This window comes from Papaver somniferum, chromosome 3 (genome assembly GCF_003573695.1).
Source record: "Papaver somniferum cultivar HN1 chromosome 3, ASM357369v1, whole genome shotgun sequence".
Lineage (NCBI taxonomy): Eukaryota > Viridiplantae > Streptophyta > Magnoliopsida > Ranunculales > Papaveraceae > Papaver > Papaver somniferum.
Genome location: NC_039360.1, coordinates 84,105,156 through 84,127,581, shown reverse-complemented (window position 1 = coordinate 84,127,581; position 22,426 = coordinate 84,105,156). Strand labels below are relative to the sequence as shown.

Below are 22,426 nucleotides of genomic sequence, written 5' to 3'. Positions count from 1 at the left end.
ATTCAGAATACCACTACTCCTAAGTATAAAGCCCCAGGGTCCCCTACCATTGCTTGTACAATAGGTAAGTACCGTGTTGAGAAAGCGTTGCTTGACTTAGGAGCCAGTGTGAACTTACTGCCATACCATGTGTACCTCAAGTTAGGACTTGGTGAGATGAAACCTACCCAGATAACACTTCAGTTAGCTGATAGGTCCGTTAAAGTTCCTCGTGGTGTGATCGAGGATGTTCTCATAGAGGTTGACAAGTTTATTTATCCAGTGGATTTTATTATCCTAGATACCCAACCTGTCCCTGACCCAGAGAACCAAATACCAGTGATTTTAGGTCGCCCGTTTTTAGCCACGTCTAATGCGATCATAAACTGTCGAAATGGTATTATAATTCTATCTTTTGGTAATATGACTATTGAGTTGAATATTTTTAATGTCAATAAGCTACATTCTGAGCTAGATGACACGTGCATTGAAGAGGTCAACATGATAGGAACCTTAGTTCTGAAGTCTGTACCAAACACCGAATCGGAAGATCCATTAGAGAGTTGTCTAGCCCATTTTAGCATGGATTTTGACGATGATAGCAACATTGAACAAGTAAAGGCTCTGTTGGATTCTATTCCTATGTTAGATACCGATAGATGGAAATCTAGGTTTGAACCATTACTAGCTACCGAATCTACCTTAAGCCCTTATTTCGAAGAGCCTAAAGATCCTCCTAAGTTGGACCCCAATTATGCATTTGTAGGACCATCTGAGATTTTGCCTATAACTTCCGATTTGGATAGTGATCATGAGATTAGGCCAGTAACTGTGCTTCAACACAATAAGGAAACTCTAGGGATGACCATAGAGGATATGAAACATATAAGTCCTATAGCTAGTATACCTCAAAAGAATTTAGAGGATGAACCACCTGATTATAACTCAGAGAAAGCAATTGACCTTTTTCAGGAACCAGATGGTCTAGAAATTAGGAATATTGTGACTAGTTTATCTAGAGACACCCAAAACTCTAAGTTTGGGGGTAGTGAACTAGAAGAAGCTCTAGAGTATTTTAAATACTCTCCGGATCCGGAAATTCAAGCCATAGTTAAAGGTCTTACGGAGAATAGTGATTACCCTAAATTTGGGGGTAGAGATTGTCAATTATCCCCAGTAGAAGTCCCTAGTGCATCTGAGGTATCGCTTGAGTCTATTCAGACTCCACAACCTGATCCGCCTGATACTGTCCAGGAAAAAATCCATATGTTAGAGACCCGTTTTTCGGATGAATCTGTTTGCCGAGACACTCATATGAAGCCCAAGTGGGCACCTCAGATAAATCCAGTTGTCTTGCGAGAAACTTTAGATCAGGTTGTGCTCTATCTGCTCATTTTTCTGATCTTGAGCATTTGTCTCCTATTCGTGGCAGTTCTATTTGGTCTTATGGACCCACAATTGTTTGGACTATTGGTATACGACTTTGTAAGGTGACAATTCTTTTAGAGGTATTTGATGTCTAGCTAATGACTATAAATTTAGCATTTACTGGGAGGCTCCCGCGTTCATGTAATACGGTAATATCCTTCCTTATTTCTTTTCCCTCCAGTGGTAATAGTTTCTCCTTGTTCATGCTTTTAATTTCATCTTTAGAACATTGAGGACAATGTTAGATTTAAGTTTGGGGGTGGGGAAGAAACACTTTTTGTCACCTTTTTGCAATAAATAAACTCCAGAACCTAGAAATTTATGCCTATTCAGGATAGCACTAACCAATCTAAGTGGATGGAAGCATTTTGGTTTTAGGAGTTAAGGAACCAATCTGATTAGATAGCAACATCTAAAGAGTCTATTCATAAAAGCACAGAGCTCAGTTGTTAGGAATAACATGATAGTTTCACCATATCTCGTTGAGTCCTTTTCACTTCTTTTTTGTTGTTGTTTTCTTTTTAAATATGTTTCTAACTGATTTGGTGGGGCTCACGATTCAAGTTGTTACCAATGCTATGGTGAATTAGAGTGATTGAGATACCATGAAAAAAAAAAGAAAAAAAAAATGAAAAAAAAAAAATAATAAATAAAGAAAAAATAAAAAATAAATAAAAATTGAGACCAGACCATTTGACCAAAAGGAATAAATTCAATAAAGTCGACCACTGGTACCCTTGTATATGCCAGTTGTGTTGACCTAGAGTTAGGTTATCGATCACAGGTACCCTTGTATATGCCAGTTGTGTTGATATTAGTCAGACTAGTATCTCAATCCATTAGGATAGGTTCATTTTGGCGGAGGCCTTCAGACAGATATGGGAAACGCCGTTCACTTAGTAAACATCAAAACCATCTATGTTTTTCTATATCCATCTCTTAATCTTTCCATGTGATTAGTTTGACTCTGAATATGATGTCCATAGTGCAACTATCTGAGTAGAGCTCTGTCACTTATATATGAATTTTAGTATGCTTGAGTGCAAACTCGTGTACATCAATTGGAATTTCGCATCAGGGTACTTCCTCTTGTAGTCAATAAGTATGCCAACCAAGGAGATTCTTTAGTGCCTTCCAAGGTTCGTTGTAGATAGCTGGGGTCTGGAGTATTAAGGTTTTGTGGGTATACCTCTAGTAAGCCCTCCCGAGACTATAACTCGGCCACTAGGGCCACCTAGGGGTTTAAAGGCTTATTGCATACGCTAAATGCAATCGACGATGCCTACGACAGTGAGTTAGGATTTTATTTTGTAGTTTTGATTTGCTCGGGACTAGCAAATAATAAGTTTGGGGGTATTTGATAGATACATTTATGTGTCTAATATATCTCATTTGTATATATTATTAGTGCTCGATTTTGTACTTATTATGGTCTTTTATGCTTTTGTAGGTGTTTTTGGATAAATAAGGCTTTGCGGCAAAATTGGCTAGAAATGTGGCCCTGGGATTGTCGTTGATAGTGTACCGGAAATGCCCCAGAAGTGTACCGGAAATACCCCGGAGGAACCCTGAAAAAGTGCGGAACATCCCAGAAGAATTGATAAAGGGACCCCTAATTTGGATAAGGGGCACCCCATTTCAGGGCATGTACTAAAGGGACACCGGAACTGGATAAGGGGGAGGTCATCTTTATAATTTGAAATAGAAAATGGCGGGAATGCATGTTACAGCAAACCAGATTTTGGTTTGAATTGTAGTTCGTGATTTTAAGAGATTAAATCACTGGAATTGATTGTTCTGGGCCTGTTATAGCATATAAGGTTCGTTGAGATTGATTGGACCCAACCAATTGGGCTGAATTGCCCGGGAGAAGTAAAACAGAGTTCAACAGGGATACGTGTTTTTCTGATTATTTTCAAAGATTTTGTGAGAGCTTTACGCCAGGATATGGATGTACCTGGTCCTGTTCAAGTCTTAGTTGGAGTTTGGAGAGTTTAGATAACTCAGAAGAGGTCAGAAGACGCGTACAGGGAGGATTGAAGAGAGATATTCTCTTAACTGCACGGAGAAGAAATCTTGAATTTATACGAGATATTTGGGGTCTGTGGGATATATAAGAGTTGGTTCAAGTCATAAAGAGGGTTAGAAAGTTTTAGAAAACCTTAGGAGAGAGATTAGAGTCCAGGAGAGCCGAGGAGAAGCGATTACAGAGAGTTACAGTGCTGTTGCTGCTGCTGTTCGAGGAGGAAGAAGAAGAGGAAGAACAGACCTGCTAAGGCAGTCGTTCTTCAACAGTCTTAAAACCAGAAACGAGTGTCGTTGTTTTACAGCAACAGAAAAGTATCGTTTAATTTTCAGCTCTTTCCCTTTTGTAACAGTGGCGCTGTAACACCATTACATCGTTGCAAATTCCTGTTTCATCATATATTCATCAATAAAAACACCTATTTTAGCCATGAATTTATCTTGTGAGTGTGTTTTTGGGATGAGGAGCTAAACCCAATCCCAGGGGTGATGGAGGAAGCCATTCTTCCAAAAGTTATGTGGTAAAATTCATTTAAATTTATTTATGCAATCCTTTTATGATTAATTGCACCGAATGAAAATTGAATAAATGATTTTTATTAACTAATTATGTTTTCTCTTGATGAAATATGCTTGGTTTATTGCTTTTGATATTTCATGCTTGCGATTAACAATGGATGTTTTGAAAATCTGATTTAGGCAATGATTAGAATCACAATTACTTTTGATTGGAATTATAATGTCTAGAATTGCATGATAAGAATTATCAATCATATATATATATAGAACTATGAATTCCTTTTCCTAATCCTATTACCTTATTACATGTCTTTCCTTTTCTTAGAACTAGATGACTTCTAATTCCCTTAGGATTACATCAATTTCCTAATCTTGTCCTAACCAGCTTGTTAGTGACTTCTATGTTGAAGTTTAACCAACATTCTTCCCGTTAAGCTTCAACCTTACCCGTGACATATCTTGTACTCCAATCAATTGTCTCATTTATTCAAACTTGATCCGAGCTAATGCCTTTGTCAATATATCTGCTTTCTGCTCAGTTCCCGGTATGTGTTCAACGTTGATGATCTCCTTCTCGATACATTCTCGTATGAAATGATACCTTTTGTGAATGTGTTTCGTCTTCCCATGAAACACTGGATTTTTAGTGAGTGCAATTGCAGACTTATTATCAATCTTGATGAGAACTTTTTCAGGTTCTCTTCCTTTGATTTCACCCAACAGTTCTTGAAGCCATATTGATTGTTTAGCTACTTCTGTTGCAGCCATAAACTCAGCTTCACAGGATGAGAGGGCTACAGTGTCTTGCTTCTGTGAACACCATGTAATAGGTGCTTCTCCTAAATAAAATATATGACCAGTTGTACTTTTTCCATCATCTTGGTCAATATTATGACTGTTGTCACTATACCCAAAAATTCCTTTTGATCCTCCTCGACCATACTTCAATCCACAGCTGATTGTTCCTCTTAGATATCTCAATATCTGCTTTATTACATCACCATGAGACTTGCGTGGACTCTGCATATAACGGCTTGCTACTCCCACAGAGAAAGCCAAATCTTGTCTTGTGTGTAATAAGTATCTTAAGCATCCAACATTTCTTCTATAACTCGTTGGATCAATCTCAGGTTCTTCTTGTGCCTTTGAAACTTTAAGTCCAAACTCCATTGGTATCTTAGTTGGATTACAAGTTTCAAGTCCTGCTTCTTTCAGAATTCTCCTTGCATAAGCTTCTTGTTTAATCTGAATCCCATCTACTCCTTGATGGACTTCTATGCCAAGGTAATAAGTGAGTTTTCCGAGGTCTGACATCTCAAACTTTGATGACATTTCTCTCTTGAACTCATTGATCACCTTAAGGGAGTTGTCAGTCAAAAAGAGATCATCTACATAGACTGCAATCACAAGAAACGTTCCCTTTTCTTCTCTTCTGTATACTGATGTTTCTTTAGAGCATTTAACAAATAATATTTCTCTTAAGATTTGATCTAACTTTGTATTCCAGACTCGAGGATCTTGTCTTAGACCATATATAGCTTTTGATAACTTATAAACCTTATGCTCTTGTCCTTTTACTTCAAAACCTTCTGGTTGTTCAACATACACATCTTCTCGCAATTAACCATGTAAGAATGTTGTCTTAACGTCTAAGTGGTGAATTTACCATGAGTTTGATGCGGCTTCTGCTATTAAGAGACGAATTGTCTCTAGTCTAGCAACTGGTGCGAAAAACTTCAACAAAGTCTATGCCTGATTCTTGAACATATCCCTTAGCTACAAGTCTTGCCTTATATTTGTTGACAGTACCATCAGCATTCCGTTTTATTTTGAAAATCCACTTAAGACCAATCACTTTTACCCCACCTGGCTTATCAACTAGAAACCAAGTCTTGTTTCTGTTGATTGAAATAATTTCTTCTCTACATGCTTGTGTTCATTTAGTCGAGACCTTTGCTTCCTGAAAATTCCTTGGTTCATCATTAACAGAAAGTAGCATAATCTCACATTCTTCTGCAGCTTGAAGAACATAATCCTCCAGGTACTGTGTCTTTTGTATCTGTCTTGTTGATTTTCGCAGTGGAATGGGTTGAGTTATTTCATCGATCTCTTCTTCTTCTTCTTCTACTTCTTCGTTATTCTCAGTGTTTTCATTATTCTCTTCTTCTTCTTGATTAACATCATTGTTTCCATTGGTATTGATGATTATGGGTCCTTCGCCTTCATCAATTACTTGACCCCATCTCATGTGAAACATTCATGGATCCCTACTTGGTCCATCATTAGTTTCTTTCCAGTTCCAGTTTGCTTTTTCATCGAATACCACATCTCGACTCACTATCACTCTTTTCGTTGTTGGATTGAATAATCTGTAAGCTTTGGATCCAGGCTCAATTCCTAGATTCACAAGAGTCTGAGATCGATCATCCAGTTTCTTAAGAGTTGCAGAATCAACTTTTGCGTATGCTTTGCAACCAAACACTCTTAAATGATCTATGTTTGGTTTTCTCTTTCGCAAACTTTCATATGGAGTCATGTCTTTCAGAGCTTTCGTAGGTATCCTGTTTATTAGGTATGTGGAGTGTCGTACAGCTTCTCCCCATAGATAATTAGGTACCTGCATAGCCTTTAAAGAACTTCTTGTCATCTCCATTAGAGTCCTGTTTCTCCTCTCCACCACTCCGTTTTGTTGTGGTGTATATGGTGTTGTGAGTTTCCTTTTGATTCCATTTGACTCACAGAACTTGTTGAACTCTAAGGAAGTGAACTCTCCTCCTCTATCAGTTCTAAGCATTTTGACCTCCTCTTTTAATTCTTTTTCTATCAGATTTCTGAAAGCTTTGAATCTGACAAATGCTTCACTCTTTTCTTTCATAAGAATAGACCACATATATCTTGAGAAGTCATCTATAATAACAAATATGTATTTGTTATTTGCAAGGGTTTGTGGTGTAATAGGACCACATAAATCAGCATGAAGAAGCTCTAATGGCTTTGAGGCTATGAATGTTGTTGCTTTTGGAAAACCTTGACGCGTTTGTTTCCCAACTAAACATGATCCACAGATCCTTGATTCATCGTTTATCTGTGGTAGCCCTCGAACCATATTGTTCTGAGACATAGTTTTTAAGGTTCTGAAACTTATGTGTCCTAATCTTGCATGCCACTTCCATGTCTGATCTTCCAGTCTCATATTCAGACACAATGGCCTTCCAATCATGAGACTTATCTTGTAGAGTCTATTCTGTGAGCGTGAGACTCTAACTAAAAGTCTTCCACTTGGGTCATGAACTGTTAGATAATCTTGTCGCATTCTAGCATCACATCCAACTTCTGTAGCTTATCCTAAACTTAGAATGTTGCTTTGTAAGTTTGGGATGAAGTAGATGTTTGTGACAAGCTTCTGTTCTCCGGTCTTGCTCTGAAATAGAATTGATCCTTTCCCTTCAATTTCTACAGAAGATCCATCCCCAAACTTAACTTGTCCTTTGATTTTCTCATTGAGTTCAGAAAAGTAGTGTCTCTTACCAGTCATGTGATTGCTGGCTCCATTATCTAAATACCATACTCCTTCTTCACTATCCTTTGTTTCATAGTTCTTTGGTATTAATTTCTCTTTGTTTAAGAATACCACTTCGTGCATGAAAAGAGAAGTATCGTCTTCCCTTGTTTCATTCTTGTTTGCTTCTTCCATCTTTTGTATTCTTTCAGGGCATACAGAGGAGAAGTGTCCTGGTTTATCACATCTGTAACAAATAATGTTTGATCTATCCTTCTTTTCTTTCCCTTGGTTTTGATCATTCTGACTTGTTGATCTTGTGAGTTAAACCTTCCTCCCCTTCCTCGGCCTCTGTTTACTCTACCACCTCTTCCACGACCTCTTCCTCTTGTCGCAGAGTTTTGTTGGTAAGAGTTGTGTACAAGAGTTTTTCTTGAGTTTCTCCATTGTTTTATTCATCAAGGATTCTCTCTTCATATGCTTTCAATCTTCCAATTATATCTTCATAGCTAGTTTTCTTTAAATCTAAAACTTGTTCGAGAGAATCTATGATATGAATATACTTGGATCTTGGTAAACTATTGAGAAACTTCTTTACCAGTTTATCTTCATCAATGGATTGTCCAAGTGATGCAGCTTTTGAGGTTATCTCTGATAGCTTTCCTGCAAAGCTATCAATAGTATCAGTGTCTTTCATCTTCACTCTTTCAAATTCAGACATTAAGGTTTGCAGGTGGGCTTCTTTAACTCGATCAGCTCCGAGATTACGTACCTTTATTGCATCCCAAATTTTCTTTGAAGTTTCCTGTTCACCAACTTGTAGAACAAGACATTCTGGTATTGCTTGAAAGAGTAATCCAATGGCAACATTGTTTTTGTCTGGGTCCAATGTACCAGGATCAATTGTTTCCCAAACTTTGTAGATTTTCATCAGTACCTTCATTCTCATGGCCCATACTGTGTATTTTGTGGCGTTGACGATTAGAACTTGTATTGATGGTGGCGTGAACTGTTTTGCACCCACAATGGTGGTTTCGTTTTCCATGGCTCAGAAACAAGCTCTGATACCAATAAGTGGCAACTGCAAGATGAAACTTAGATTATATAAAGACAACTCTCTTTATTAATGTTTAGAAAATCTCTCAAAACTAAACACAAGCTCTAATCTTGCTCATATGATCAACCACAACTTTGGTGATCATATATATATATAGAACTATGAATTCCTTTTCCTAGTCATATTACCTTATTACATGTCTTTCCTTTTCTTAGAACTAGATGACTTCTAATTCCCTTAGGATTACATCAACTTCCTAATCTTGTCCTAACCAGCTTGTTAGTGACTTCTATGTTGAAGTTTAACCAACAAATACTCTTTACTTATTATCTTTCTAGTTTTTTATCAGATGTTTTAAACTCATTTTTTGAGCTGTATTTTTTATCTTTCTCATATATTCTATTGATCTTGATAATATTTCAAATGAAACGTTTTCAATCAAAAATAAGATAATCTTTCTAATCTCTCTAGTTTCACTAATGATTTGCTAAATTTCTTGGCATGGCCTCTTATGTTAATCAAATCATGGGAAGCATCCAGTATTGGACCTTTGTCCTCACTGCACTTCTTCTCATAACTCTATGGTCTCAACCTTTTACTGTATCATCAAAAGCGCTTGCGACAGTATTGCATCCCTTCATTTAGATGAGGGATTTTATCAGTATTTCCCAGTATTGGCTTCTCTATCACGTATTTGATTTCTCCCATGCAATCAGCCTTTGTTCCTGGTAGGTTAATTTCTGAGAATATTTGTTTAATACAAGAATTGGTTAAATATATGAAGAAGAAAAGAGGATGAACGGGTTATCTTGCTTTAAAGATGGATATGTCAAAAGATTTTGACAGATTAAAGTGGGATTTCCTTCTTGAAGTTCTTAGGAAGTTTGGTTTCAGTGAGAAGTTATGCCAACTCATTTATCAATGCATCAACACTACTCAGGTGAAAATCATGGTGAATGGAAGTCCATCAAAATCTTTCAAACCTACAAGAGACATTAGGCAAGGGGATCCTATTTCCCCTTAACAATTCATTTTAGTTATGGAAGCTTTCTCAAGACAACTGAATCATCATGAGATCTCTAAACAACTCACAAGTATGAAAATTTCAAGATCTGCTCCCAAGATAAATCACTTATTATTTGCAGACGATTGCTTGCTTTTATGCAAGGAAAATCTAGTTCAAGTTAACAAGCTTCTTCAAGTTATTGAGGATTTCAGTGCATGCTCAGGTCAGCTTATTAATTTCCATAAATATGCAGTCTTCTTTAGCAAGAATATGTCTCCATCTTCATATCAAACTATCAGTGGTATTATGCAAGTTAGAGAACTTGACATTAATAAATAAAAATATTTGGTCTTTATTTCTTTGTAGGAAGAAACAAAAAAAAAATAAAAAAAATCATTTTTCTACTCTTACAAATAAGATGAAAAGTATATTAACAAGATGGAGATCTATTAATATGTCTGAGGCTGGAAGATCAGTAATGATAAGGAATGTTACAAATGCTTTTCCTGTCCATCACATGAGCAGTTTCAAGTTACCGGACACAACTATTCAGAGATGAATTCAATCCAACAGAAGTTCTGGAGGAATGAGAAGTCAAATAAGGGTAAGCACATCATCACTTGGAGAAGTGTAAATAAGCTTGGGTCTGGGTTTCGGAGACCTTCATTTGTTCAATAGAGCTCTCTTAGCTAAATCAGCATGGAAGATGTGCACTGATAATACTTCCATTTGTCTCAAACATTTACAAGCAAAATATTATCCAGATGGGGAGGTATTTAATGTCAAAGAAAACAATAACTCAACATGGTCTTGGAGAAGCATTAGTAGTGAGTTCGATTTCATTAAGAGATACAGCTGTTGGAGTGTTGGTAATGGGCAAAAATTTTGATCTAGAAGCATAGATGGATCGAGGAACTAGAAGCACCGCCAATACCTAAAAATGGAGTAACAGTTCACTCCCACTATAAAGTATGTGCACCAACTATTTTCTCAAAATACAGGTACTTGGGACTATCATCTTATCCTCTCTCTGTTTGATTCTACTACAACAAGGTTAATTACGGAAATATCAATTCATCTTCATCATGAAGACGGGTTGGTCTGGACACTTGAAAGAAATGGTATTTTTTTCTGTAAAATCGGCCTATAAGAAAATGTTTGAGGAAAAGAATTGAAATCACTCAGTGGGTCTAAGAATGCAGAGAATATTCAAAAAGCTCTGGAAGCTGCCTCTACTTCCTAAAATAAATCAGTTTTTGTGGAAGTGTGTCAAAGATGTATTGCCCACAAGAGATAAACTTTTTTATGTTATTCAAGATGGAGATATGAGATGCCCATTTTGTGCTCAAGTTGTTGAAACTGCAGCTCACAGCATTTTAGAGTGTCACTTATCCAAGAGAGTTTGGTTTGCAACTCTAGAAGTTCACATTCAACAAGACAGTAACTTGCAAGAATGGTTTTGTAGTTGGCTGGACAAATTACTAGCCAATCAAGTTAAAGAGGAAGATGTCTGCAAAATTGTTATAGTTGCACGGTGTATATGGACCGAAAGATGCGACAAAGTCTTCAAAGACAATAATTCAACACAGGGAAAAAAACATCCAACACTGCAGGAAGGAGATTTCTGAATTTGAATCTAAGCCATCTTCTAATCGTGTCCCTTCTTTACAATCTCGTGCCAATCTTCATTAGTGTCCTCCTCTAGGAGGAACTTATAATTTAACTCAGATGGTTCCTTCCTTATACTAATAAAACTTGAGGTATAGGACTGACCATTCGTGATTTTGTAGGTACCCACCGAGGCTCAAAATGTATCTTCCTAACTGCTGCTTTGGGTCCGGAACATGCGGAGTGTAAAGGTCTGTGGGAGTCAACTCAGTGGACTAAAGAACTAAATCTGGAGATTCTGGAATTTGAATTAGACTCAAGACTGGTGGTTGACTATAGACTCTTTTAGCACAGATTGGAGAATTAATTAGGAATATGGTTTTAGATATTAGAAATTAGAAACTTATTTTGTACTTTTAACTCTTGGCAATGTTCATATGTGCCTAAAGAGAAGAATAAGATCGCAGACATTCTGTCAAAATATGCGACAATAGATAGAACAAGTGGTGTCTGGTTATTAACCCCTCCCAGTTGTATCATAGACCAACTGCAAGAGGATAACAATTATGTAAACACTATTTCTTAATAAATTCAATCTTCTGTTTCAGAAAAAAAGAAAAAAAAGAGGACCAACAGCTACTAATAACTACAAGACCTTGGACCAAATTAGTCCTATCACACCATCTATATTTTCATAAAGTACAATTCTACAGCCAGATAGTAGACGAAAAGCAACTACTTTCACTCCCTAAAATCCGATCCTTCTATCTTTGCTTTTCCTTACGAACAACCTTGCTGATCCCTCCATTTCAAATAAATCAACCCTGCCTGGTAGTGGGTATAAGCTCCTGCTAACACCAACAAGTGAAAGAGTTGATGGCTATGTCCGGCAATATCAAATTTCCCTGGCATCCATCTCTCAGGAATCCTTGTAGCGTAAATCAAAGCTCCAGTTCCATAGAAAACACCCATAAGTAATTCATACCCTGTTGTATGAAGAGCTTCAGGTTGATCATTGAATAAGATCAACTTGTGAAGTATTGGTGCCACTCCAGAGAATCCCATTCCAAAAAAGAGGGAAGCTCGTATATTACGGTATTCGGGTGTCTGGAAGACTGGAACCAGTGAGCAAATAACGGTGGTGATTCCTAGTATTGTTATGAAGCCCAAGTAGAGGTAACAGAAAAATGGATTACACATGAAGGAATAGTAGACGGGTGGGTAGAAGGACGTGGCAATTAGGGCTGCAATGCCAGCATAGTCTAATCTGAGCAATATGTAAGAGAGTCGTTCTGAATGACAAGATAGGAGGTGGCACGTGCTGCTCGATAATAAGCAAAACATGGCCCCACCCATGAAGGCAAAGAAGGGCCATCGAGTTATTGGCGTCAGCATAAAAGGTGATATAATGTTTGCAAAATCTTGTCCGAAGCTTCGCTGCATCGAAGCAAAATAAAGTGACGGCGTTAGCTTACTGTAACATACCATCATCAAAATAATCATATTTCTAATCACAAAATTAGATTAAAACACACACAGAGATTTAATTAGCTACCGGAGGCTGCTAGCTGACAGCTATACGAAAAAGAAAGTCTTAAGAAAAAAAGTTTCTTCACGCAAGTATGACATGTATATCATAGTTCTAGATGCAACACGAGACTAATGATATTAGTCTCACGAACACGAATAATATTTGGAACAGATTTAAACAAGTAGAAATAAACCCATCGACATCACATCTACTAATGTGCAGCTTTCACTTATGGAGAATTTCTGAAAGTTCGCGAGGGTAGAGGCAAATGCATCTAAGATTCTATTCAACCATACACGATTCTTTTCCACCTGCAATGACTATCATTGCCCTGTCTTTGCTTTATATGCTTAGACTCTTCGTCAGTTTCCTACTCTCCACTACTCTACACAACTACCTACTTGTATAGAATCACTTCTCTGAGGTGCTTCACAGGTCTTCACTGGACATTTATCAACTCTCAGAAACAAGTTTTCCCTGCATATTATCTTCTATAGGGAATCCACTTACTTGCTCTAACCATTAGTCCATCATCTTCAACACTTTCTAATAACCAATCCAAATTTGTTACTCGGCTGCCTATATTTTTAGTGTAAAGAAAGATCAAGAATATCTTGATCCTGAAAATAACTATGATTATGGTACTTGCTACCGGAAAAAGGCTTTGGTTTTGGTTTTGGTTTTGGTTTTGGAAGAATAAGAAACTGCTCATGAATCATGATGAAGAATAAGAAACGGGAAACTTACCAGAACACAAACATCAGTGTGGTTGCCACTTGAGAATCTCTCAGGTAAACAATTATTGAGAAGTTCAAGAACACTCCATCCTGTTACTTCTTTCTTCAATCTTTGCAGGTAAGGAAGACAATTCTGAAGATCAGCTCTTTTCCATGCATCAGGCAAATGTTGAAGGGAATGAAGATCCACCTTTGGGGCCTTCACTGCAGTGTATATAGTCAATGCTAGAAAGAGAAAAAATCCGATCAAGTGCCTGAAACAAATACAGAATAGAGCAAATTCAATATCACGAAAACAATTGCACCCTTGAATTGTTCATCAGGAACCAGAAACAGTCATGTGCGTCGCAGGGAGTGGAACAGACGTGAGAACCTAATTCAAATATGCTGTAAATAAGAAAGTCTGGCGCCATCTTAAAGCATCTACCCCACTTAAAATTCACACGGATTAAGACAGTATCAAAACTGAAACAGTGTCTATCTTTGAAAACAAAAATAAGAATGCCAAAACACCTGACATATTATGGTTGAAGTACCTAGTTAAGCTCTCAGACAAGATAACATTTTTCTTGACCAAATCTGTGAAACACCACCAGTGAATCCTTGAAAATACACATTTTTGAATCTTAAATAGAAGAAGGTGAGACATCAATTTCCTTCACTAGATCAAGTCACAAAATCTTATAAGCTTTCCACTATAAAAGAATCAGTTCACCTTCTACACATCTGATATTTGAAATCTAAAGCGATCAGTACCAACATAAATTACAAGACAGCCAGGAAACCACCACTTCACCTTTTGGGGTTATTGTAAATCTAACAAGACTATATTTACTGTCGAAGTACTACCACTAAGATCGGCAACTCCATAGAAAAATTAGTTCAGCTATTGCTCGAACGGTGTGGGTTCTATACTTCTACTGGTAGCCTAGAGGTACAGAAGCACAAATAATTTGCCTAAATTTCCAATTGATCAAAATAAAAAAAATGTTTATATTTTTGGAAATCTAATCATTTCAAGCTGTAAGACACATCAAATACAAAACACTATACCATTTAAGAAGTAAAAACAAAAAAGGGTCAAAAGTTGAAAAATAAAAAGTAAACAAAGCAAATAAGATTGCAGTTGTAAGGTTAACTACTTACGTCCAGACATTAAGAGTCTCGTTATGAATGGAGAAAATGCTAAGAAAAGTCTGCTTCAGTGGCCACTCAGCTCGGTAATGACCAATAATGTATTCATTGTCCCTCAAATATCCAGGCAATGCATGATATTCAACAAGCTGATACTTGACCTTCTTCCACAATCTCTTCCCTTTTCCTTGTTTTGATGGAGGAACTAGATTCTCTTCTTCATGATCAGAATCATGATTGTCATTATACATTCCTAAAGAACCCATTGAATTCTCACAAACCCAAAATCAAAATCCCCTAAGAAAAAAACAATGAATCAAAAAAACAAGAACCCAGAACAAAAAGCACACAAATTTATTAAAATAATAGAAAAGTCAGAAACCCCAGATCCAAAATCAAAGAAAAATAAGCTTAAAAGTACATACAAATCCAAAGAAAAATGGAAAAGCCAAAATAAAAACATACACGGAAAAGTAATTCACATTTTAGAAACAACCCCAGATGAGAAATTATACCTAAGAACGGGAACTGAGACGTGGATTTAACTGCTACGCAATTTGAGATCTCTCTATTTGACGTGATTCCAATGTAAAAATACGCAATTTCAGATCTCTCCTTTGACGGAGAAAAACAAGAAAAACCAACTAACCAACCTCCAACTAATTACAATTTCAAAGATAATAACGGAAACCAAAGAAATTTCCGATAATAACAATGGGAAGTAGTAGATTTTCACTCTGGTGTGGAAATTTTATGAGGAAAGAATGAAAAACATCAATGGTGTATGTATAAATATATAAACTGAGAGCAGAGAAATTGAAAGAAATGTCTCTTTCTATTTCTCTCTCTGTGATTTTCTCAATGGAATGGAAAGACAGACAAAAATATATTCTTGGGTTGATTCGCTGAAGATGCTCACAAGGTTACATATGGCTTTAGACCTACCTGGTTTAATCCATATACGCAACCTTTTTCGTATTTATTATTTGCTAAATGCAAATTTTGGAGATTTGGAGGCGAGAAAGTGGAACAGGTAGCATAAAACAAGAGACAGCGACGCTGATATTTTACACAAACTTGGTTAAAAAAACCAAAATCAATAATTTTTGAGTGAAATGTACAGTTAGATTTTGATTCTTTTTAAATGGACAAAAATGTAAAAATAGACAGATATAACCAGTTTTATCGTGGCCATTTTCAAATATTTTTTCTTATTTTTAATTTACACAGGATGTATCCAGTTTCATCATTACTATTTACTTTTTTTTTTGACCATTCACCCAAACTATTTTTTACTCGTCCATTTGAACCGTAATTTAAAAATATTTGGACAAATGACCCATTTTCCGGATATTTTAAGGGGAATTCAGTACTAATCCTTCTATTTACTTTTTTTAATTTACACAGGATGTATCCAGTTTCATCATTACTATTTACTTTTTTTTTGACCATTCACCCAAACTATTTTTTACTCGTCCATTTGAACCGTAATTTAAAAATATTTGGACAAATGACCCATTTTCCGGATATTTTAAGGGGAATTCAGTACTAATCCTTCTCACACTTGTGTGAAATTTGTAGTTTAGTACCTCCAGCCTCTCACCTTTCCTATAAAACTCTCCTCAGACTATTCTTCCAAAATTCATATTTTTATCGTTTCGGGAAAAGTGATACTTTCAGTTCATTTTTTAAGGAGTGATAGAGTGGTTGTCGCATTTCTAACGATAGCCGTCGGACATGTTACAATATTAGAGGCACGCAGAATAAATATCGACCGGTAAAAGATGTCACGTGAGACATCACCTAATGACTTTACCATTTTATTAGAACGAATGCATATAATCTTATTAGCAAATTATTTAGACACGCATAGTTAGGTGAATGTAGTTGAGTTGTACAGGACTGTGATGTGAGATGTAGGATTTTTGGTTGTAAGTATGTAAGTGCTGTTTAAGCTTTTACTCGTACCTAAACAAACAAACAAACAAACTGATGTAAATGTTGAGGGGCCAAATGTCGTACAGATGATACAAGACGCTGTCCTTGACTTATCCGTATTGATGTTGTTTCCGTTTCTGATCAAGTGTTCGGTAATTATGATTCGTCCGTACTGACTGTTGAGTGGTTCATCGACTCGTAGGTGTCTACTTACCGGTCATGAGGCATTCAGGCTGTTCAAGGTCTGAAATTATACCGAGCCGTACACCCCCTAACTTTCAAGTCTTCCAACCAACCAATCGGCCTGTTTTTTCAAATTTTGATACTACCAAGAGGGATTATTAGCAGAACGCCATTGTGGTTTAGGTTGTTTTTTTTTTTTAAGCATTATTGTTGTAGTTAACTTAACTTCTTTAGGTTCGTTTAAAACATGACAAATCAATCGGTCTTCAGAGTATCCCAACGAAACTTCTACACATTTTTTATGTGGATGATCAAGGAACAAATCCTTTGTAGATTTGTATTCGATTTTTCTTTAATCGTAGGAAGTGCAAGAAAACCATTTACAGTCATGCAATTTTATGAATAAGTGACCGGAAAATTGTTACGAACTCTGACTTTTCAAAAATATAAATCAAGCACAACTGTAAGAATAAGTTAGCTCCATGAGACGTATTAGTTATTACTAGATTTTGTGTCCGTGCTACGCAACGGGCAGATCCGAAAACTATCTACCATATTTTTTTTATTTTTAACCATACTTTTGGTTTAGTGTGATGTGACTTCGTCTCGCCCCGTCGTGCATTTTTATTTGGTGTCGAGGGGCTTCGCCACGCCCCGTGACTTAGGATTTTTTATTTGGCTTCACCACACCCCGTCCCAATGCATGCTTGTCTCGGCTTCGCCTCGCCCCGTCCCAATGCATGCTTAGGATTTTTAAGTTGGTGTGGCTCGGCTTCAACTCGCCCGGTCCCAATGCATGCTTGGCTCTGCTTCGCCTCCTCCCCCTCCCGATGCATGCTTGGCTCGGCTTAGCCTCGCCCCGTCCCGATGCATGCTTGGGATTTTTGATTTGGTAAGTCATACGTTGCTTTCTACCACATCGTTTAGGATTTTTGATTTTGTGTGGGTCGGTTTGGTGTTGCCCCCTCGTTTACGATTTTTTAATTGGTGTGGTGCGATTTCGCCTTGCCCCGTCGCCAAAAAAGTTTAATTTGGTGTGGCTCGGCTTCGCCTCGCCCCGACGCTTGGGATTTCTGACTTGGTGTGGCTCGGCTTCACCTCGCCCCGTCGCTTAGGATTTTTGATTTGGGGTAACTTTTTTTTTTTAGAATTGTATACATTTTGAATATTTATGTAACCATCGAGTTATAATATCATCAATACTTTACAATTTCTATAACCTGTAATTGTCTTGGTTTCAATTAAAACTGCAAACATGATCATCTACTCAAACTTAGTAAGAATTGCATGCTCAGTATCATTATATAGCTAGAAATAAGTCATTGTGCCCATAACTTCAATGAACATGAACTCAATACATCCATTAAAAAGGCAACAAAAAAAAAAAAAAACTATAGAAGAAAATATCACTATGATGACCTAGCTAGTACATATTATTTAGGATAATTTTTAAGAATAAGAAATTTAAGAATTTCCCAGTTTTAGGAACTGTTCGTTGTTATCATCTTCATCAATTGGGATAAGATGATGTCTAGCTTTCTTGGTTGGAAGCAACAACTATATTCTTCCTGATAGGTTGAGTGTCAACCGGATTCTCTACATGAGGACCTTGTATATGGAACTTCTTCTCATATTCTGAAGACACATTTCACGAACAGTGCCCACCCTCTACTGTGCAAGGTGTCTGTCATCGGTGGTTGCATTCAGTAATTTCAATATATGATTAGTAGCACTACTTGAGAATAAGTAGCTTCAAAGAAGCACAACTTCACCAATCCTAAAATTCTAAGGCAAACTATAAATGGGTGCATTTCTATCCAAAATGGATGAAGTTGAATATGCTCATTGTTCACTGTTGGCTAAATTGCTTATCTCCAGATTACCTTCTGTAAACCAACCTATAAGTAGACAATCAAAATCAAACATCGACAACTTCACTATGAGAATAGCTTCTTCAATATTATTTTCAAACTGGTTTTGCTTAAAAAAAAGTTAAAAAAAAAAAATTAGAATATAGATTTTAATGTAACAAATTAGACTAAAATTTGAAAGGAAACAAAAAAAGAAAAATGACAAAATAAAATCAAAATCAGGTCCCAATGACTCGCCTGTGATTCTTCCTCACGCAAGGTCACTGGATCATTTCCTTATTTATTTACAAAGATGATCAGTAATTACTCGGTCTCGTGAACAAAGAAAGAAGAACGACAAAGCAAAATCAAAATCAGGTCTTAATGACTCTAATGCAGTTCTTCCTCACGATCTTCATAGCTTTTACTTAAATAAATCCGACCAAAATTGATATGTACACCGTATGTATGCGACAACACAAATACAAATGGAAAGATGGATCATTCAACCAATCAAATAATCATATTACAACCAAATTAACCAAAAAAACACTATTGAATGATCATACGTCACAGATAGGTTAGCAAAGAAAATCTGAATGTGCAAAAGAAATTGAAAAAAAAGGATGGAAGTGAATAGAGGGCGACCGTAGAGAGAAGAACCCTATTTTTTTCCCCCTTAACGCATGAACAATTGATAGAGAAAAGAACCCTATTTTTTGGTAACTGGATTAACGGGATTGAATAGCAGATCACAATTTCATGGCTTCGATTTCTCCTGAAAAGAGCAAGCACAACAATCATGTACAATTCATTAACAACCGTCTATATTCGATGTATTGGGTAGCGTAGAATAGAGCTGTACCTATTGTGGGTGAAACCTGTAACGAAACTAACAGATCAAAACTCGTACCTGCAAAAGAAAAGAAAAGAAACATCATGCTTCTGGCTTCTGCAACCATTAATGCTTCTGCAACCAAGCCTGGTATTACCTGAAAAAAATATTTTTAGACGATGAGTTTGTTGTATCACAATAAGGAAACTTATGAGAAGAAGTTCAAGGAGAATTCAACAGTCCAGTAAAATCAAACCCAAAATTCATGTATCATCAAAAATGGAAGACATCAATTTTACATGCATCCGGATTCTGGAGAAGGAGAACCGAAAGAGGGAGAGCGACAGACGAAAGGAGACTTAGGTTTAGGTTTTTGTAGAAACACTTTTGGAAGAGAGACGGAAATAAGGATGGTTTTAGGTTTAGCTTTTTTTTTTTTTTTTTTTTTTTGCCGTTTTTCTAAACCGAAAGAGATATTTACTGTTACATTCATGTAATTTGAAAAAAAGTGGAAGGGAGAAATTTCAGGGGCGGTGACGCTCACCCAAAGATGGGTATTCTCACCGTGCGACGCATGGCCTCGCATGAATTAGGAGTTTAAAGAGTTTGATTGGGGAAAGGGGGTTATTATAAGTAAATGAAAACAAACTAAACTATATTGAAAGCCTGAATAAGTAAAACTAACCAATGAGATGAGAATATTGGCTATAACGGTTCGTTTTCATTCATGGAAATGTACTTGAATCAATAATCAGAAATTTAAACGTAATCTCTCATTATCAAAAGCACTGGAGTATCTCGATCGCGAATATCTCCTGTTAATTTCCTAGAATTATCACATAGACACATATTCATAACAACGAGAATACGAATTTTACTTAAAGAATAACTCAATGCATCCCGCAATCAATTGACATATCCCGATAGTCAATTTAACAACCCTCAAATTCTACATGTCAAGGGGAGATATTTTATAGCAAAGTCGTGTGTTTATAATCTAATTAGAGTCTAGGTCCTAAAATATCCACTCGATGCATATTCTTCGTAAACATACCAAAAACTAATTTGATCATTTATATTTTCTTATTAAAATACAAATATCCTTATAAAATTGATAAATGATAGCATATCCTAACATCGTTTTTAAAAATTTTGTAAAAGGATAATCAATTTATATTTAGCTTTTGCAAAAGGGTCATAGAGAGTTAGCTTGGCCAAATTCAAAAAGTCACTAACTATTGACTTGACGGTCATCGGTCAGTTTACAACCCAAATGTATCAATTGCATATTCCACGATACAAACCATAATTGGGCAGTAAAATTACGACCATTTTACAAGGTATCTCTTATAAGAAAATATCACTGCAATCCGTAATCATATTATGCTATTTGTATTCAAGGATTATCAACTTTTTCGTATTAACAAACCATAAATCTGCTATACGTATGAATATGAGTTCAATTAATTGGTTACTTGACTAAACAAACATTCAATCATATTCTAATAACCAATCATGCAATTGTGAGACACAATAGAAATTTGAACGAACTAATTAACATGTACTGCAAAATGACTCCCTAACCACTTAAATAAAATTAACTACCCGTATTTTGAAGTTCACAATAATTGAATTCAAACATGTTATGTGCATGTTTTTAGTTGTGGAGATGTGATATATCTTTTTTAAAAAATTTCAAGCATTTTTAGACACTACTTTCGTGCAATTTCCCAAATAGGAAACAAGCCATAGTTCCCTAAACATGCACAAGTTATAAGAATTCCAAAATATAGAGCATCCAACAGCCACAGACCATTGGAAAAGATACCACAGACTAACCCATTTTTGCCACGACTTGTACCAAAATCTTTGCAAACATCTTCCTATTTCGACAACCATTATTTATCTCTTTTTGTCCTCTCTGAACTGTAAATCGTCTCTTCCACCAGCACCATACATCAACAACAATAGCTTAGATCATTTGTTACCCGTTGTTATGCTTTCAAAAATCTATACATTTTACTTACAAAAACTGAATAACTTTCAGGGTAGTGTTAAAAAACTCAAATGAGTTGATTTCGAATTCTCATACCTAAATCATGACTCAATAATTAAATTTTAAACTTAATCTCTCGTTATCAAAAGCTCTAGAGTACTTCGATCTCGAGTACACCCCATTAGTTTCCTAAATCCATAACAACGAGAATACGAATCGTGCTGAAAAAGCGGGGGTCTAACAAACACACCCAATATTTCGCTTAGCAATCTGTATGGACAAACTTCAATATACTTTCGAGAGAATCAACTAGACAGTCAGAGTCAATCTCAAGAAAAACATATCCAAGAGTTGTATCTTTGTTTCACAATGTAATCAGCAAATCAAACAGATAGAAATCCCTGAGCCTGATTATTATGTGAAAAAACTTGAATGGTACCAAAGACCAATGTTCAAGTGTCAATCAATATAATCAACAACCAAAGGTTGGATTCTCTAATTGATTGAACTACGCAGAACCTGTGATATTTCTATTATATAACAAAATATAATGCGGAAAAGAAATAACACAGATACCAGAAATTTTGTTAACGAGGAAACTGCAAATGCAGAAAAACCCGAGGACCTAGTCCAGATTTGAATACCACACTGTATTTAGTCGCTACAGACACTAGCCTACTCCAAGTTAATTTCAGACTGGAATGTACTTGAGCCCTAACCAATATCACACTGATCAAGGTACAGTTGCGTTCCTTACGCCTCTTGAACCACGTCGGATTCTGCGCACTTGATTCCCTTAGCTGATCTCACCCACAACTAAGAGTTGCTACGTCCGAAAGTCAAATACTTGATAAACAAATCTGTCTCACACAGAAAAGTCTATTGTATAGATAAATATGTCTCCCACAGATAAACCTATGAGTTTTGTTCCGTCTTTTGATGAATCAAGGTGAACAGGAACCAATTGATAAGCCAGACTTATATTCCCGAAGAACAGCCTAGTATTATCAATCACCTCACGATGATCTTAATCGATTAACGAAACAAGATATTGTGGAATCACAAACGATGAGACGAAGATGTTTGTGACTACTTTTCAAT

The 22,426-nt window shown here is 36.4% G+C and overlaps 1 protein-coding gene and 1 long non-coding RNA gene across 2 annotated transcripts; both read right to left on the bottom strand.

The window, feature by feature from the left end:
* Positions 1-11,625: 11,625 nt before the first annotated feature.
* Positions 11,626-15,463, bottom strand: LOC113356699 (heptahelical transmembrane protein 4-like). Its single transcript, XM_026599912.1, has 4 exons — positions 15,039-15,463; positions 14,536-14,820; positions 13,400-13,643; positions 11,626-12,558 (listed from the first exon to the last, which is right to left on the bottom strand). The coding sequence occupies exons 2-4, from the start codon at positions 14,787-14,789 to the stop codon at positions 11,902-11,904; spliced, it is 1,155 nt and encodes a 384-aa protein (XP_026455697.1). The 5' UTR covers positions 14,790-14,820; positions 15,039-15,463; the 3' UTR covers positions 11,626-11,901.
* A 3,514-nt stretch (positions 15,464-18,977) lies between these two features.
* LOC113361421 lies at positions 18,978-19,854 on the bottom strand. The gene is made up of 2 exons (XR_003365114.1): positions 19,360-19,854; positions 18,978-19,272 (listed from the first exon to the last, which is right to left on the bottom strand). It is a non-coding gene; the product is annotated as an uncharacterized LOC113361421 (long non-coding RNA).
* Positions 19,855-22,426: the final 2,572 nt, after the last annotated feature.

What these genes read in the sequence shown, in the direction of transcription:
- LOC113356699 (XM_026599912.1), bottom strand. Translation starts at nt 14,789, where the DNA reads ATGGGTTCTTTAGGAATGTATAATGACAATCATGATTCTGATCATGAA. An exon ending in GAGACTCTTAATGTCTGGAC is followed by an intron (nt 13,644 to 14,535) that starts GTAAGTAGTTAA and finishes TATTTGTTTCAG; the next exon opens with GCACTTGATCGGATTTTTTC. An exon ending in ACACTGATGTTTGTGTTCTG is followed by an intron (nt 12,559 to 13,399) that starts GTAAGTTTCCCG and finishes GCTTCGATGCAG; the next exon opens with CGAAGCTTCGGACAAGATTT.